At 43.9% G+C, this 14,503-nt stretch overlaps 2 protein-coding genes and 1 pseudogene across 2 annotated transcripts; all 3 read right to left on the bottom strand.

The window, feature by feature from the left end:
- Positions 1 to 570: 570 nt before the first annotated feature.
- LOC147439036 (uncharacterized) lies at positions 571 to 11,199 on the bottom strand (annotated as a pseudogene).
- Positions 1,837 to 3,244, bottom strand: LOC147439037 (uncharacterized). The gene is made up of 3 exons (XM_086484239.1): positions 2,300 to 3,244; positions 2,106 to 2,206; positions 1,837 to 2,003 (listed from the first exon to the last, which is right to left on the bottom strand). The coding sequence occupies exons 1-2, from the start codon at positions 2,537 to 2,539 to the stop codon at positions 2,144 to 2,146; spliced, it is 303 nt and encodes a 100-aa protein (XP_086340365.1). The 5' UTR covers positions 2,540 to 3,244; the 3' UTR covers positions 1,837 to 2,003; positions 2,106 to 2,143.
- Positions 11,200 to 11,779: 580 nt separating the features above from the next.
- LOC147439035 (receptor-like protein 32) lies at positions 11,780 to 14,130 on the bottom strand. The gene has a single exon (XM_086484982.1). The coding sequence runs from the start codon at positions 13,544 to 13,546 to the stop codon at positions 12,761 to 12,763; it is 786 nt and encodes a 261-aa protein (XP_086341108.1). The 5' UTR covers positions 13,547 to 14,130; the 3' UTR covers positions 11,780 to 12,760.
- Positions 14,131 to 14,503: the final 373 nt, after the last annotated feature.

Below are 14,503 nucleotides of genomic sequence, written 5' to 3'. Positions count from 1 at the left end.
AATCAGCTATTTTGAGAGGTCGCATGCTTTTTGAGGAAAAAATCAGAATAGAAAGACGGGTGGTGCGTTTTGGGGATCATTCACCGATCTCTCTTCTGCGAGTGCGAGTGCGAGTGCGAGTGAGACGCTACATGCAAGCGAACTGAAGCTCGGGGGTGGTCGGGAGGTTCGAGCTCCGTACAACGGAGTGCGCCCATATGTTTTATTGCTCCTCTGTTGTATCAAACACTATCAATACAAAGATCTCTTTCTCTGTCTTCGCTGTTTATCTCTATTACTCTGTTCCTGTGACACTCAAACCATTTAGCACAAAGAGAAGCTCTAGGAAGGAGAGAGAAAAGCTCTTGCAACTCCACACATATCCGACATGCTTTCACATCATCATATTATCAATTTTGTTTTACAAAAAGCTCTTTTTCTCCCAAAAATTTACAAAAAGCTGGTTCTAGATTATGTTTCTAATCTTATATGAAAGACACTCCTCTAAGCATATTCTAGGTTATATTGAAAATTGTAAGTATGGTCTTCCTACCAAAGAGCTTATCCAATCAAGCTAACATATCATCTGTTTTACACGTGTAGTTTAGAGGAGAATGACTCGATTGCACTTGCAATTTTGAATAAAGCCAAGTTGTTGTCACGTTCGTTATCAAGTCGTGCGCATTCCAACTCAAGGCGCTTTGCATTCAGCTCTTTGGCAGCCTCATATTCTTCCCTTGTGATTTCAATAAGGTCTTGGTCCATCTTGGTCCTCCTTTCGTCAGCAGCAGCAAAGACATCAACTAGCTTTACATTTGACGTCTCAAGCCCTTCTAGCATTTCAGCAACTCTCCCTGGTCGACGATGCTTATGACCACTCCGCTGCTCTTTTAAAGGTGGGTTCTCATTCTCATCTATCTTTGTTTGGTCTTGGCCCTTTGTGGCTCCATCACCTGCACAACAACAGTCACATAAAATCTTCAAAACCAATACATATACACTTATGAGTCTAATGCAAATTCAGTAGCCCCCACCTATGACATGATCAGAAGTACCCACTAGGATGTCGCCAGGTTCTACTGAGCGCTTTGCACCGTATTGCACTTCCATGATTGAGAAAACTTGTTGAGAGAAGCCTATTAGAAGTTTTTTGTACTTACGTTCAGAGGAGTCCATGGCCCAATATGAGCTGCAGCTAGAAGGTGTATTTCGGGCTTAGTCGTAGATTGTCTTGAAGTCCTTCAAGACACGATTCCACCGATCAACACATTGTTTCCATGTACGAAACACTCCATTTTCAGCACACTTCGAGGATACTATATTCCACGACTCCATCTTCCTCACTACAAGAGGTTGTGTGCTCTTGTGACGCTGTTAGCGACGGAAATACATTGGGTTTTTATAACCCCCGGCGTCGCTAAAACCGTCGCTAATAGCGTCGCTATAACCGTCGCTAATAGCGTCGCTATAACCGTCGCTATATAGCGACGCTCATAGCGATGGTCATAGCGACGATTATAGCGACGTTTACACAGAAGTCTATAGCGACGCTCATAGTGACGCTACAGAGCCATAAATAGCGGCGGTTATAGCAACGCCCGAGAGATTTTTTTTTTTGGTGACAGGGCATTGAATGCCCTGCCACCCATCAACCATATTGTACTTGATTCACTTTTTAAAAAAAGTGCAAGGGTAGATAATAGACCCAAAATAGTCACCCACAAGATGCATTGTTTGCAAAATTGAGAAGCGTAAAATTGACAATTGTACACATCATAGGCAAAATGAATTGATTGACAAATGTAATAATGACAATTGTACAACATCATAGGCATAAAGAATTGATTGGCAAAATGAACTGCGGTGACAAATGTAATAATATACATGGTTCAAAAAGACGTATAAAATCCGTCTCATGATACATAAGCTATGAGAAACCCTAAACTAATGCTATCTAGCTACGGCTAAACTGACGTCGTCTAGTCAGACGTCTCATTGCGTCCAAGCGGCGTATCTGTCGGATTCTGCAAAAAAAGACAATAAGACAGCTTTCAGTAAGTATAAACATATAACGACATTTTATAAAACAATACAAAAAATAGAAAAGAGTAAACCCTAATACTAACCATGCCGCCGCGAGAACTGAGAATGTCCATCAGGGCGTTTAAGCCCTTCCTGCCTGCGTACTCGCGCTCGTACGGTGTGGATCACGTCCTGTCATCGACCACTGTCAAAACATACAAAGAATTCATTATGTTAGAATTAAAAAACTCATAAACCCTAAACTATCAAACATAAAGAGCAATGCGAAAACACTTACAAAATCGGCCTCAAATGATGCCCATCCACCGCTCCCCAAGTGGTGCGAGCTCCCTGCCTCTACTCGCGCTCTGGCTGCATCTTTTTGTTGCTTCCACTTGTCGGGATTCTCGCGAGCTGCTTTCTTCGCATTCTTCCAATCTTCTTTGGCCAGCCAATCTGGCCTGTTCCACCCATGCTTGATTGCTTTTTGCACTTCGGAACGCTTGTGTTTGCAGTATTCGCGCATTCGAATCTTCATCAGGTCTTCATTGAAGCGCTGATCCCGTGTTGGAACGGGAAACTCATCATGAAGTATGCTGATGACTCTGTTTTTTAAATCACTTGGTACTTCACTCCATTTGTTTAGTATGTAGTGTCTAAACAGCTAAGAGCAAAGACCACGCATGCGCGAGATCACCTTCTTGCCGTCATCATCCATGATGATGCCTCCGTTGAAGTCGACGGAGTAAGGCAAGCCCTCTGGCCGGTGACGCATGAACCTGGGTGTCCCGGCAGGGGTCTCTAGCGGTGTGTCGATGGGGGTATGGACGTCAGGTGTCTCCACCGGCGTCTGGGCCCCGAAGCGAGGAGTGTCGAGTGGGGTTGCCCCTGGCGAAGTAGGTAGAGGTGTGTAGCTTCTAGGAATAGTCAGCCGTGCAAAACCTCGCGTAGATGGCGATGCTGTGGCTGGTGTGGGGGCAGGCAAAGAAGGGGAGGGTAAAGAGCCTCGTCGAACACGAGGCGGTATGGAGGCATCGGTGGCAGAATCCCCACAAAAACCGCCACCGCCACCACTAGAGCGCCGGTGTCTAGACGAGTGTGAAGCTCGTCTCGTCGACGCCGAAGCTTCGGAGCGCGCCGAATGCTCCAAAATAGAGGGAGATGCGGATGGAGTAGGAACGAGCGATGATGCGCCAGAGCGATGACGCTCCACGTACCACTGTCTCTGCTGCGGTGACAAAGAAGAAAGAAACTCCTCATCATCCATACCTGCATTAAACACACGAATATTTAAACTTAATATTGAATGAATAGAGTAGACAATGACGCAAAGACCATTAAATACAATGACGTAATGACGCATATAAATACAATGACGCAATGAATTGAGTGATAGAAGAGGCAAGTCGAAAACTCAGAATTTTCAATCAAAAGATGTGAGCGCGAGTAGAAAAGAGCGTTATACACCATGGAAGGTACTTAGAGAGCCAGAGCTTTTACAACACGGAGCAAAATTGTTCAAATACAATATTTGTGGCTTTAAGAGATCTCTCTCTCATCCTCGCATAACTCAGCATAACTTCCTATATCTATATAGAGCTCTCCGTTTAAACACATATCCTCTGTTTCATTTTGTAGCTTCTCTGCATGCACCCCATATAGAGTAGTAGCATCTTGATGCTCGTCTGGCAGCACCGCATCGGCTTCTGATTGAGCATCTTCTCTGATCTCCTCCATTGATGCCGTTGTGATTGGCACATGGTAGCCTTCATACGTCCTTGCACTACGAGGGGCTACCTCTATGACGTACCACCAGTTTGATGTAGACTTTGTAGGATGAAATATTACCTGCCAGAGCCACATAACTTACATGAGAGCTTTCAAGCACATAACTTGTAAAAGGGGGATGTTAACTATTTACATACTTACATGTTCACAATGCTTTGGTAGTACGAAAGTGTCTCTTAGGTCAGTCCATTTCTTAGTAGAATCCACCTCAAGAAAACCAGACTCTCCTCTACGCACAGTAGCGTTGCGACCCTCCATGATTATCTTGAACCATTGCACGTCGAACAAGTCGACAAAAAATCCTCTGTAATCGATCCTCAAAATCTCTTGCAGCGTGCCGAAGTAAGTGAGTTCCGCCACCACAGGATCTGCATCAGAGGAACGTCGTTGACTAGACTGTTCAAATTTTCCCATGATTCCACAATCTTGAGTAAAACGCTTTTTGTCGATTCCTTCCACCCTAAAATGTCGACCTTTACACCATGCTGCTGTGTATGACTTATACTACAACGAACAAAGATTATGAGTGGCCGTTCAAACGTTTAGAAATAAAGTCACTAGCTAGTCGTACATTGCAAACTTACCTTGGTCGCGCAACCCCGAGAGTACTCCCACTCTTCCTCAGTCACTTCGTCACCGCATTGTTGTGCGCTTTTCAATTGCTTGTGCAACCATCTTAAGCTCATGAAGGTTGGTAGGCTCTCTAGAACCATCGGATAGTGCATCGGTGGTCGTCTTCCCCGTCTCCACTCGATTCGTGCCCTTTGTCGCTCTTGCTTTGCATCCTCATATTGTGAAATCCACTTTTGCATCACTGGATTGTGAAGCATGCAAAATCGGTTGATTTTAGCCTCTAGATCTTCCGTCATCTTCTTCTCAACACCGAGATTGCACATGACAATCCCAGATATGCGCTCATCATCTATGGTTCGCCATAGCGTGTCCCGGGCTTTATCAAATCCGTCTAGCCACTCTCCAATGTACACTACGGACTCTGATACCAACCAACCTTCTGCCATGCTACCCTCCGGACGTGCCTTTTGACGCACATATCCCTTAAGCATTTTCATGAAACGTTCTAAGAAGAACATCCATCTGGAATGAACTGTGCCAGCTATTTCCACCTCATCAACTATGTGAACAAGAAGATGCACCTGAATGGTTAGCATGGTAGTAGGAAAATGTTTCTCAAACATGCACACAAGCTCCGCATCATTTAGTTTGGCGAATGGTATGGAGTCTACGTTGATCTCCTTTTGTGAGATCCATTGCACCAGCTTTGCAAGTTTGTAGATTGTGTTACGGATGTCGAGAGACAAACATCCCTCAATGGCAACCGGTAAAATAAACTGTAAAGTATGTGCAACAATGATATTAAAGTCCACATTTTATGCAATGATATTAAAGTCCACTATGAACGTACCTGACACATTTTATGCCAATCGTGTGACTTCAAACCGGTAAGCTTTCCTTCTTTAGTAAAACACGTTCGGAGCCAGTGCATTACGCCAGTGGGGGTCCGCAAAGATCGAATGGTCTCTTTTACTTTGCGTTCTTGGGCTCTTGTGAAAATCCATGGTGATTTAGGGAGTTTTATCGATCCATCAGACGCTGTTTGCGGCCAATATTGCTCCATACGATCCACATTTCTAAGGTCAACTCTGGCTCCCAAAGTATCTTTCTTACCGGTCAGATGGTCCCATAGTAGATTACCCACATTCTTGAATATGTGCATTGGATCGAGCAAGTGATTGATCATCAGTCGTGGCCAGTATGGTAACTCGTACCATAGAGATAGTCTCTTCATCCCTGGAGGCAATCCGTCATCGCACATCTCCTTCTGCTCTAACCATGCTTGTGCAGACATCCTTGGTGGCTCTCTTCCCAAAAAGCTGTCGCGTAACACATGCTTCTCTGGAAGATACGCTTGATGACCTTCGTAGATTTGCTTCTTCAGTGAGAGCGCCCTACGTGCATTCAATCTAGGTCCACATGTGACACATGCTCTGTATCCGCTTGTTTGAAGCCCTGCATGTATACACATGATAATAGATCAACTATGGGAAAAAACAAGATTTACAGTGTCTGAGTGAGGAGTGTCAATAGATCACCTGAGCATTCTGTTAGCCCGGGATAGTCATGCATGGTCCACATTAGAATGCCTCTAATCAAAGCATTCCGTCGTCCTGTGTGTCGGCTCATATCCACCACCTCTATGCCAATCCACAATTGTTGTAGCTCTTCCAATAGTGGACGAAGATACACATCCATATTCCCCACTTTATATCGCCCTGGCACAATCAAGCTTAGCCATAGGTGCCCCTTCTTCGTAGTCAACCACGGGGGAATGTTGTAGTTGATGATGACAACGGGCCATACACTGTAAGATGTTGATCTTTGACCAAATGGATTTACGCCATCCATAGCCAGGCCTAAGCGCAAATTTCGAGCTTCCCTGGCAAAATCCGACCATGTGCCATCTATATGTTTCCAGGCTGCGCAATCTGCAGGAATTCGTAGCACACTATCCGAAGATTTATTCTCCTCATGCCATGATGCTAGGGCGGCCATGGACTTACATTCGAAGAAATGCTTGATGCGAGGAAGCAGAGGAAAATGTCGCAAAACCTTTTGTGGAATTTTTGTCTCGTGGAGATCTACTCGATATCTTTCGGAATCACATTTCGGACACTTCTCCATGTCTATGTATTCCCCTCTGAAAATAATGCAGTCATTAGGACAAGCGTGGATAGAATTGTAATCCATCCCCAAGTTTCGTAAAATCTTTCTTGCTTCATCTCGGGAATCTGGCATCACATTGTCAGCTGGTAGTATGTGCTCTTTAAGCAATCTACACAACATAAAAATACGATACAGTCGTGTAAAAATATATCAGATCATTATACATTTAGAGTTTTATTAAAGTAAACTAATTGTAATAGATCACCTGAAAAGCGCTGTGACGCTAGTGTCACTCCATCCAAACTTTGCCTGTATGTTGAGAAGAACCAGGAGTGCTTTCAATCTAGACATACGTGCTCCATTATACAATGGCGTATCGGCTTCACTTTTCATATCATCATAGATAAGCCTTTCTGAATCCATGATTGTCTTGATCATTTCATCAATCTCGGGCTCAAACATTGCCTCGTTGGGAATGTGCTCTGCATGATCATCCCCCGAGCTGTCAGAGGCTACATCTTGTGGCCTCACATATGCTGCTTGACCAAAGCGCCTGTGAACACGTCCATTGGGTTGCAAGATTGCTGCTTGTTGGCCAGCGTCAGAGTCCGACGAGTTATAATTGGCAACAACTCGATCTATAATAGATGGATCGAACTCGCCAAATTCGCGAACGTGTTGCAAAGAAACACGTTTTGTCCGTCGCACAGCATGCATTAGGAGATTTCGGAGGTCTTTTGGAGGGCCTTTTGGAAGAGAGAGGAAAATAAGCTCCTCCAATGAGAGAAGAGCCTATGTTACGTAGAAAAATAGATTGATATTAACAAAAATATAAAAGGTGTCCCTCTCCTCATTTAATAATCTAGTGGTCCTTGAAGACGAGCACTCTCTTTCATTTAATGCGAGCACCTTTTTCAGAAGGTAGATGCCGTGCATTTGATACGGGCTACGTCATCACTAGAACTCAAAAAGTCACAAAACTATCAAGTGGTAGAAGATTTTGAAACTTTTGATATTGTCAATGCGTGCGGAACGCACATATCTCTTAGAAATGAATGTCCAATTGCCTCGCTCAGACATCCGAAGAGGCAAAAAAATGTCAAAAAGCCCTAAAGAAACATTTTACTAACGGTGCGCGAGGGGCCATTCCAAAATTTTGTAATGCCTCTTCGCGCGCCGTTAGTAAAAAGCCCATTTTTTCTCTTTTTAGGGAGCTTTTTGAGAGGAAAATGTCCAAAAACTTCTGAAAAGGGGCTTTCTGGAAAGATAAGTGTCCAAAAATCACTAAAAGAAGCTTTGTACTAACGACGCGCAGAGGGGCATTCTAGAATTTTGGAATGCCTCCTTGCGCGCCGTAAGTAAAAAGCCCCTTTTTCCTCTTTTTAGGGAGCTTTTTGAGAGGAAAATGTCCAAAAACCTCTGAAAAGGGGCTTTTGGGAAAGATAAGTGTCCAAAAATCACTAAAAGGAGCTTTGTACTAAAGGCGCGCAAAGGGGCATTCTAGAATTTAGAAATGCCTCCTCGCGCGCCTTAAGTAAAAAGCCCATTTTTTTGGGATTTTTTGACATTTTTTGCCTCTCCGGTTGTCGGAATGAAGCAAGTAGACATTCATTTTTAGGGTATTTTGGCATTCCGGATGCATTGGTGGTGTCAAAAGCCTCAAAATCTATCACTATTTGATAGTTTGTGACTTTTCAACTTTTAGTGATGACGTAAGCTGCATTGAATGCGTCGCACCTGCCTCCTGAAAAAGACGCTCGCAACCTCACATTCTCTAGTCATGTCCAATCCCCGCACACCTCGGTCTAGAGGTGCACGGAGATCAGAACCACCGGGTTATAATCTCGTCTTTATTGGTCAATACCTATATTTGTGGGTACAAAAAATCTACAGACCCTGTACAAAACCCCTTTGCCTCTTCTCTAGTTTAGCACTTCACAACATCTTAACATCTTTTCAAAGTAGATCTTTTCACTGTTCGTCTAACTCTAAACCCTAAACCGTAAGTAATTCTTGCGTGGACTCGATCTAACGTAAATAAGCGTAAATCTAAATAAACGTAAATCTAACTAAAAATAAACCTAAATCTAATTTAACGTAAGTCTACATCTAACCTAATCTTTAACGTCTTTTGGGATAGTTTCCTACGACGTTAAAACTCTCTTCTTCTTGTGTGTGTGTGTGTGTGGAGGGGGGGGTAAACCTAAATAAACCTAAGTCTAATTTAATATAACATAAATCTAAATCTAACGTAAATTATGTTATATTAAAAACAAAGAACTAAACTAATAGGGATTATAAGAACCTTAAAACTGATTTAACACATAATTTTTCACATAACTCGGCAAGAGTTGGCATTCTCATCACTAAAGATGTGAGAGTTAACTTCCGGCGGTGACGCTGCCTCATCTCCATCCACATCTGAGGACAGCAATTGGCCCTTTAGACCGTTCTTGCTCTTGTTACTAACTTTGAAGTTGCTGTTAAATGACTAGAGGTTGTCTAGATGGTCATTGTGTCGGGGATGTAGTGACTCTTGCCGCCCTGAAGATCCACCTTCTTCCCTATCTTCTGAAGACATTTCACCAGCACTTTTGGATCGACGGAGCCCACCATGAGTGAAGGCAGCAATACCCTATATTCCATTGAGGGCTTTCTTCACCCGCTTCATGCAGGCATCACAGTCTATGGAGACCTAAATCTAATCTAATATAACGTAAATCTAAATCTAGCGTAAATAAATGTAAATCTAATTAAAAATAAACCTAAATCTAATCTAATTTAACTTAAATAAACCTAAATCTAATTTAACGTAAGTCTACATCTAACCTAATCTTTAACGTCTTTTAGGATAGTTTCCTACGACGTTATAACTCTCTTCTTCTTGTGTGTGTGCGCGTGTATGCCAATAAAAAGAGATAAATGGTATAACCTTTCTATCACCCATGCCAAGTATGATAGATTGGTTATGCCATTTCCCTCTTGAATAATAGGTCTTGAGTTCAACTCCTCGTCGGCTAGATCTTTAGGTCTTTTAATTTTAATTAGTTTCCTACGACGTTAAATTAGTTTTTCTCTCTTTCTCTCTCAATGTGTGTGCGTTTTTTTGTTTATGCATGTTTTCTCTCTCTTTTCCTCTCTCAATGTGTGCGTTTTTTGTTTATGCATGTTCTCTCTCTCTCTCTCTTTTCCTCTCTCAATGTGTGCGTTTTTTGTTTATGCATGCTCTCTCTCTCTCTTTTCCTCTCTCAATGTGTGTGTGCATTCTTTGTTTATGTATGTGTGTGTGCGTTTTTGTTTATGTTTGTACTCTCTCTCTCTCTCTCTCTCTCTCTCTCTCTCTCTCTCTCAAAAACACTATGTGTGTGTGTGTATGTGTGTGTGTGTGAGAGAGAGAGAGAGGGAGAGAGAAAGAGGGGAAGGGAACATGAGAGTGAGGAGAGGGAAGGAGCATATCTGGCTCTCCTTCCTCTCCTCGTGTGTGTGTGTGTGTGGAGAAGAAAGAGAGAGAGAGAGAGAGAGAGAGAGAGAGCGTTACCTGCTCCTTGCTTGAGGGCGCCGAAAAACTCAGATCTGAGATCTGAGTTTTTGGGCGCTCTTTGTTATTTTTTTAGCCCAATCGGCGTCGCTATGAGCGTCGCAAATTTCTTTGTAAATTTGCGACGCTCATAGCGACGCCGGGAATTTTTTTTTTGAGCGTCGTTGTGTGAGCGTCGCTAATATGAATAGCCTCTTGTAGTGCCTCAAGAACTGAGGAACCTCGCCGGTCTCTTTAGCATCTTCCAAAAAAAGCTTTGCATTGATAAGGACTTCCATTTCTTTCCAATCCCAATAGGCTGGCATATCTCCGCCGACTGGGACATTCAGTTTTTGCAAACTTTGAAGCCTTTTTAGCTTCACTTTTGGGTGAAGGATGCTTCTCATGTGGAATGCTACGATCAACATTAGACTTCTTCAAACTCGCCATTTTTAGCCCCTATAGCACAATTCAAATGCAATCACAAAGTGGTACACAAAGACAATAAACCATACAATGTGGAACTTTGGAATCCTGACATGAGTTTGTATATGTTGTTTACTCTTGAGATATGCAACAAATCTCAGCACATTGAGTCGAATTTACCTCTTGTTGCTTCCTTGGTGATTGATTTTCGAGATTGATATTCCCGTTTGAAGAGCTTCTCTTGACCCATTTCAGCCCCTACACCACCCACAATATCAACATAAATAAAAAAACAGACACTGAGAAGTCAACAACTTGAGACTAAATAATGTGCCCCTAATAGTGAACTTCAATTGCGTTCAACCAGAGAAAACATTTAGCTAAAAAGCTAAGAAAAAAACTCAGAAACTTTTACCTGGGCTTGCTTAGGTGCTACATCCATGGGCTTTTCCCCCTTGTAACTTGTAGGCGGTGAAGGCATGGATCTAATAACATTTGATAGAGTTGTCAAGGGATTCCGTCTTGGTGTGCAACACAGACTATCAACATCGCTATCTTCTGATTCATGGAGGCCAGAAAGCATAGCTAGGTTGGGCTTCTTTTTAAGGGCTTTCTCTGCTTTCTTGAATCGCATGCTGTCACTTGTTGGCAAGGAAGTGTAGATGAGCTCTTGAGTATTGCTATCACCCAGGCTAATCGTAGCACCTTCTTCTTGCTGAGTGGAAGGAATAACTTCCACCTCCTGACTCCATACCTCGCTCGTTCAAATCCAAGTGAAGATCCATATGAGGGCCTGTACCACTTGTGTATGTGAGAATTTTTTGTATGTTTGTGTGAATGGCAAGTGTAGAGAGAGGGAGAGCGGGAGAGAGGGTCACTATGCAATCGTGCTACTATTATCCGCTTTTAATCCTGCAACTTGGAGCGTGATCTTCAGCCGTGAGCACTCGAGCACTCAGATTTTGAATATCTGTATTTTTATTATACTTCACTTTTGGCCACCAGTGGTCATGAATGACCAGTTTAAATTTTACGTGTGGCCTCGACATGTGGCCATTGGTGGCCAGAAATGGCACATTTAGGCCATGGACATGGAGCCACCTGCATCTTAGCCATAGGTCTCTCCATGGCATATGCTATCCTTATACCCACCCCCAAACACACACCATATTGGCACCTTGGCCACTATATGGCCCACCACAATAGCTGTATTAATTGCACAATTCCTTTGTTGATTGTGCAAATTCCCTGGATCAGAACGCTCACACAATTTTTAAGTGAAAACAAATCTTTTCTTCACCTCAAAAGGTTAAGTTGTTCCTCTCTCAACTTAATTTCACGTTCTCTCTCTATACATTACAAAAATTACAAAAAGGTGCTCTTTTTATTTCTGGTGCGAGGCGACAAATCACGTCCTTATGAGCACACAGGGCCACCTGGCCGTATTTGAACCCATGATCCGGGTCACGGGTGACGGAGGTCGAGTACTCAACCAACCAAACTAGCTCCTCTTATTATTTATCAAACACTCAAAGCATTGCAACGATGCCTTAGGCTGGGTTAATTAGTACCATTGAAGCGGAGGCCCATGAAGTAGCCATAGAGTGCCCAGAAAACTAACCACAAAACCCAGACCACAAAACCCAGACAAAGCCCAGGTATAGCTGACATCCATTCATCTATCCATGATGAGGAAGCCTCCTTAATGCTCACACTGTGGACTGGTCGATATGGCCGAGCATCAGCTGCTTCACTGCAAGCTTTCTCGAGAACTGTATACCCGCACAAGTGTGGATCTCCTCTGTAGCTCTCTTTGTTTTCGAGCTGCGGCCCAGGGGGTATGGATCCTACTAGCTCTTCATTGTATGAGACATTGAAAACTTCTAGCCATGTGAGGCCCCCCAGACTCATTGGCACGGATCCTTGAAGCTTATTGAATGATAAATCTAGCACTTCTAGCATCGACAACTTCCCAAATGCTCCCGGTATGGGCCCTGTCAACCTATTATGAGAGAGGTTCAAGTGCATCATTGCAGAAAATTCCCCAAGCTCAGATGGAATGACACCCTCTAGATAATTCTTCGAGAGGTCCAAGAATCTAAAATCTCCCCGCAAGACCTCAAGAGTCCTGTCCACTCCCTTTATGACTAGAGGTGGAATTACCCAGCGTAATACGGGACGATAGGAAAAGATAGACACATGTTGGAAGGATGGTAAATGTAGATTATGGGGGATGTTGCCCGTGAGCTTGTTGTAAGAGAGATTAATCACGAGCAAGGTTGGCATGGAGTCACCTAGAGACGGTGGGATACAGCCACTTATATGGTTGTGAGATAGACTCAGCACTCAAAGGTTTGAAGTACTCTGCAAGAATGAAAAGAGAATCTTCAAATCACCTTCCAACTCATTGTAGCTCAGCTCTAAGACTGTTGAAAAGTTTGTGAAGAGGGAAGCTGGAATTTCTCCCTTCAACTGGTTATCATCAAGAAATAGGAGCATTATATTCCTGGGAAGGTTCTGAGGAATGGCGCCGGTGATATTGTTATGATTAAGAGAAAGAATGTGTAGGTCATTTGCACATTCTCCTAAAGAAGGCGGAATCTGCCCTACCAGCTTGTTGTAAGACAAGTCAAGTGACCACCATTGCACTAGAGGTAAGCGGGTCGAAGTAGTGCAGTTTAAGCCCAATATGCGCAGCACACTTTCTACATCACCTGCTATGGAATTTCTTGAGAGGTTGATTTCTTTAAGAGACGTGAAGCTGCCCCATTGATCTGAATCAAACCCTGTGAAATGATTATTTGAGAGATCAAGGTATGCCAAATTTGTGACATTTGGCGGCTTTGCTGGTATTTGCCCAACCAGATGGTTGTGAGACAAATCTAAATCGTTAATTAGTCCCTCGAAGACCTTGTCGTTGAGGGAACCTGTAAGATTGCAGGCGCTGAGATGTAACATTGAAATTGAAGGAGCCAGCTGAATGTCGGCATTAAGCGTGATGGACAACGGGTTGTCACTCATGCTGACAGATTGAATCTTTGTGAAGTTATGCAGGGCAAAACATTCCGGCAAATCGCGGCCGGTGATGTTGTTGCCCGAAAGAACTAGCAGCTGCAGTGTCTTGTTGAGCATGGAAACTCTGGTGCCACAGAGCACGTCATCTGATTGTAGGCCCAAAGAAGTCAGCCCCAGTTGGTGTAGCTGGGGATGCCGAAAGAGCCAGTCGGGAATTTGAGTGCTGTTAAGGGGGTTCCCTGTGCGCTGGCCAAGCTCATCAATCTCACTAGGCTTCTCCTCTCATCCAATGATTTCACCGGCCCATTCCCACACTGGATTGGCTATTTGCCATCTCTCCAATTCCTTGATCTCTCCTCCAATGGATTCTACGGTTCTATACCTGAAGGAGGGAGCAGGAGATTTCGGGCGGGTTCGACGTGGACAAGAGGGCAAGTTCTTGAAGGAGGTGGAGGCGAGAGAAAGAGGACGGGATGAGGGGATCCTTGAAGAGGAAATTGGAGAGGGTGAGGGAGTGCAACTGCAAGGGCAGCTGCTCCCCGAAACATGGAGGAACTTGCAAGGCTTGATCATCGCCTGGATTACAGAGGGCCTCCAGAAATGACGTTGCAGCTGCCGATGACTGTATATAACACAACTTGTAAAACCAGAGAGAGAGGGCTGTCACACGGCCATAGCCAGCTTCACTACTGGCTGTAGTGTTAGTACTGTGATTGGCACTGGTGGTGCTGATGGGGGTGGTGCAGTTGACTCCCTCCCAAGTGCAGCAGTCATGCTCGCTGCTCCACGACTCATTCCATTTGCGGTAGAACCGGCCGCCGTCTTCCTCGGTACGACCCCTACTATTTTCTAGTAGGTGCGACAGCCGCAAAGGAAGCGAGAGCTTGGCCATCCGATGGAAAGCAGTAGACAGCTTGCACTATGATATGATTATTGCAACTGCCCTTCCAGCTGAGTACAAGTAGTACTAGCACTAGCGTACAGCATTCAGCACACAGCATTCGAAGAGCATAACTCATTGCTTATAATTAGACCTACTGCTCGCTGCTCACTGCTAAATTCCAAAAACCTCTC

This window comes from Adiantum capillus-veneris, chromosome 16, assembly GCF_014529385.1.
Source record: "Adiantum capillus-veneris isolate H3 chromosome 16, ASM1452938v2, whole genome shotgun sequence".
Classification (NCBI taxonomy): Eukaryota; Viridiplantae; Streptophyta; class Polypodiopsida; order Polypodiales; family Pteridaceae; genus Adiantum; species Adiantum capillus-veneris.
The sequence above is the reverse complement of the archived record's forward strand: the minus strand, read 5'-3'. Positions and strand labels throughout refer to the sequence as shown.